The 1,601-nt window shown below is 37.8% G+C and overlaps 1 protein-coding gene across 1 annotated transcript; it reads right to left on the bottom strand.

Moving 5' to 3' along the window:
- Nucleotides 1–272: 272 nt before the first annotated feature.
- Nucleotides 273–1,095, bottom strand: LOC103696640 (cathepsin B-like protease 1). Its single transcript, XM_039123429.1, has 3 exons — nucleotides 955–1,095; nucleotides 841–876; nucleotides 273–746 (listed from the first exon to the last, which is right to left on the bottom strand). Exons 1-3 carry the CDS (start codon nucleotides 1,015–1,017, stop codon nucleotides 612–614), a joined length of 234 nt encoding a protein of 77 aa, XP_038979357.1. The 5' UTR covers nucleotides 1,018–1,095; the 3' UTR covers nucleotides 273–611.
- Between the last annotated feature and the right edge of the window lie 506 nt (nucleotides 1,096–1,601).

Below are 1,601 nucleotides of genomic sequence, written 5' to 3'. Positions count from 1 at the left end.
TATTCCACTACAAGTTTATCGTTAATATGGATTACATCCTTGAAAGAAAATAACTTAAGAATGCAAAAGTTTAGAGCGGTATTTGTTGTGTGTATTGATAGAATAATATATGGCATTATGGCATATGAGGTATTTCTAAATCCCTCTTAACCTTGATTCTCATTAAGATAAACCAACCTCAACTATTATTCTGTGCTCAGTTCAGATCAAATTTTATTCCTGACAAGCACGTTCTGCATACTCACTACTGTCACAAAAAAAGGGGGAAAAAATCTCTCAAAGGAACTTCTTCCCACTATAATAGTAGGGTTATTGACAATGTGTTCTATTACATAAGTCAATTTCCACAATCCTTAAGCAGCTTAAGTTATAGATTTAATGTTTCCATATTACATTCTGATGTAGGCAAGAATCAAAAGCAATCTATAGCTTTGACATGCTTTCCAGATAAATGGGTGTGATAGTAGAATGATGTACATTATTTAGTAACATCATCATCCATTCTTAAAACAGGAAAACAAGAACAGGGACAAATCTAGTAGTACCCCAGTTTGTGAGTTTTGACATCTTGATGATATACTAATTGGTTGTGTATATACGATGATGGAAATTCAGATAGCAGCATCACCAATTATATCACTGCCAGCATAGTTTCGGAATAAGTTTTTGGATGAAGGCAAACCAGCAACTACGTCCTCCTCAATTCCACATTCGTTCCTGCTCCTTACGATTTTGAAGTAACCATCCTGCATGGAACCAAACAGACAATTCTTAACACCTCAAATAAGTAACTCTTCATGTATATCATTTTAATGTTTGAGAATCTGTTCAATAGCATACATCACCCCAGCCACTATTCCACTGATTTGCAAGAAGCTGCAGAACAAAAAAGAACAGATGAGTCAGGAACAAAAATATGATTACATTTCAATAGTTGAAGGTTAAGTAACAGACCCAATAATCTTCACCATCATCACTAGTCCCCCATCCTATTAACTTCACGGCATGGCCACCCATTACATCACCTGTAATGTGTTTGTAGACTCCTGATTTATAGTGAGCAAAATCCTGCAAAGAGGAAAGAATTTGAAGAAGTAAGACAAAGAATAATATCATAGATATGGGATAATTTAATAAACTACAAGAGAAAAGGATTTAGGAGAAAAAGAAGTCGATATGCCTCAGACCCGACCATAGCCAAAGTGGCAGACCGACCAATCAGAGTTTCGCCATGAAGCCCCCCAATCAACTAGTCAAAGCCCGCCTTGTGACTAGCCTAGAGATGCACGGAGAGTCCTTCAAATTTTAAAATCTCTCCCCAGCTGGTGACACCTCGGCCACAATCGCAAGCAGTTTCCTTAACCATATGGGCAAGATGTATAGAGCGTGATGTGCGAGTGAAAAGCTCGTGTGGCATTCAAGACATGCAATGCATTACCAAAGACAGCCGATCCGTATGTCCGAATCTTTCGACAACGAACACCGACCCTCGCCTATACAAACCAATTCCAGAGGATGCTCTAAGGATATAACAATAAGATCTTTATTAGAAATAAGCTCGGGATACAATGAACCTTACTGGTACTATATACGAAGGTTCT

Source organism: Phoenix dactylifera, unplaced genomic scaffold, assembly GCF_009389715.1.
Source record: "Phoenix dactylifera cultivar Barhee BC4 unplaced genomic scaffold, palm_55x_up_171113_PBpolish2nd_filt_p 002601F, whole genome shotgun sequence".
Taxonomy (NCBI): domain Eukaryota; kingdom Viridiplantae; phylum Streptophyta; class Magnoliopsida; order Arecales; family Arecaceae; genus Phoenix; species Phoenix dactylifera.
The sequence above is the reverse complement of the archived record's forward strand: the minus strand, read 5'-3'. Positions and strand labels throughout refer to the sequence as shown.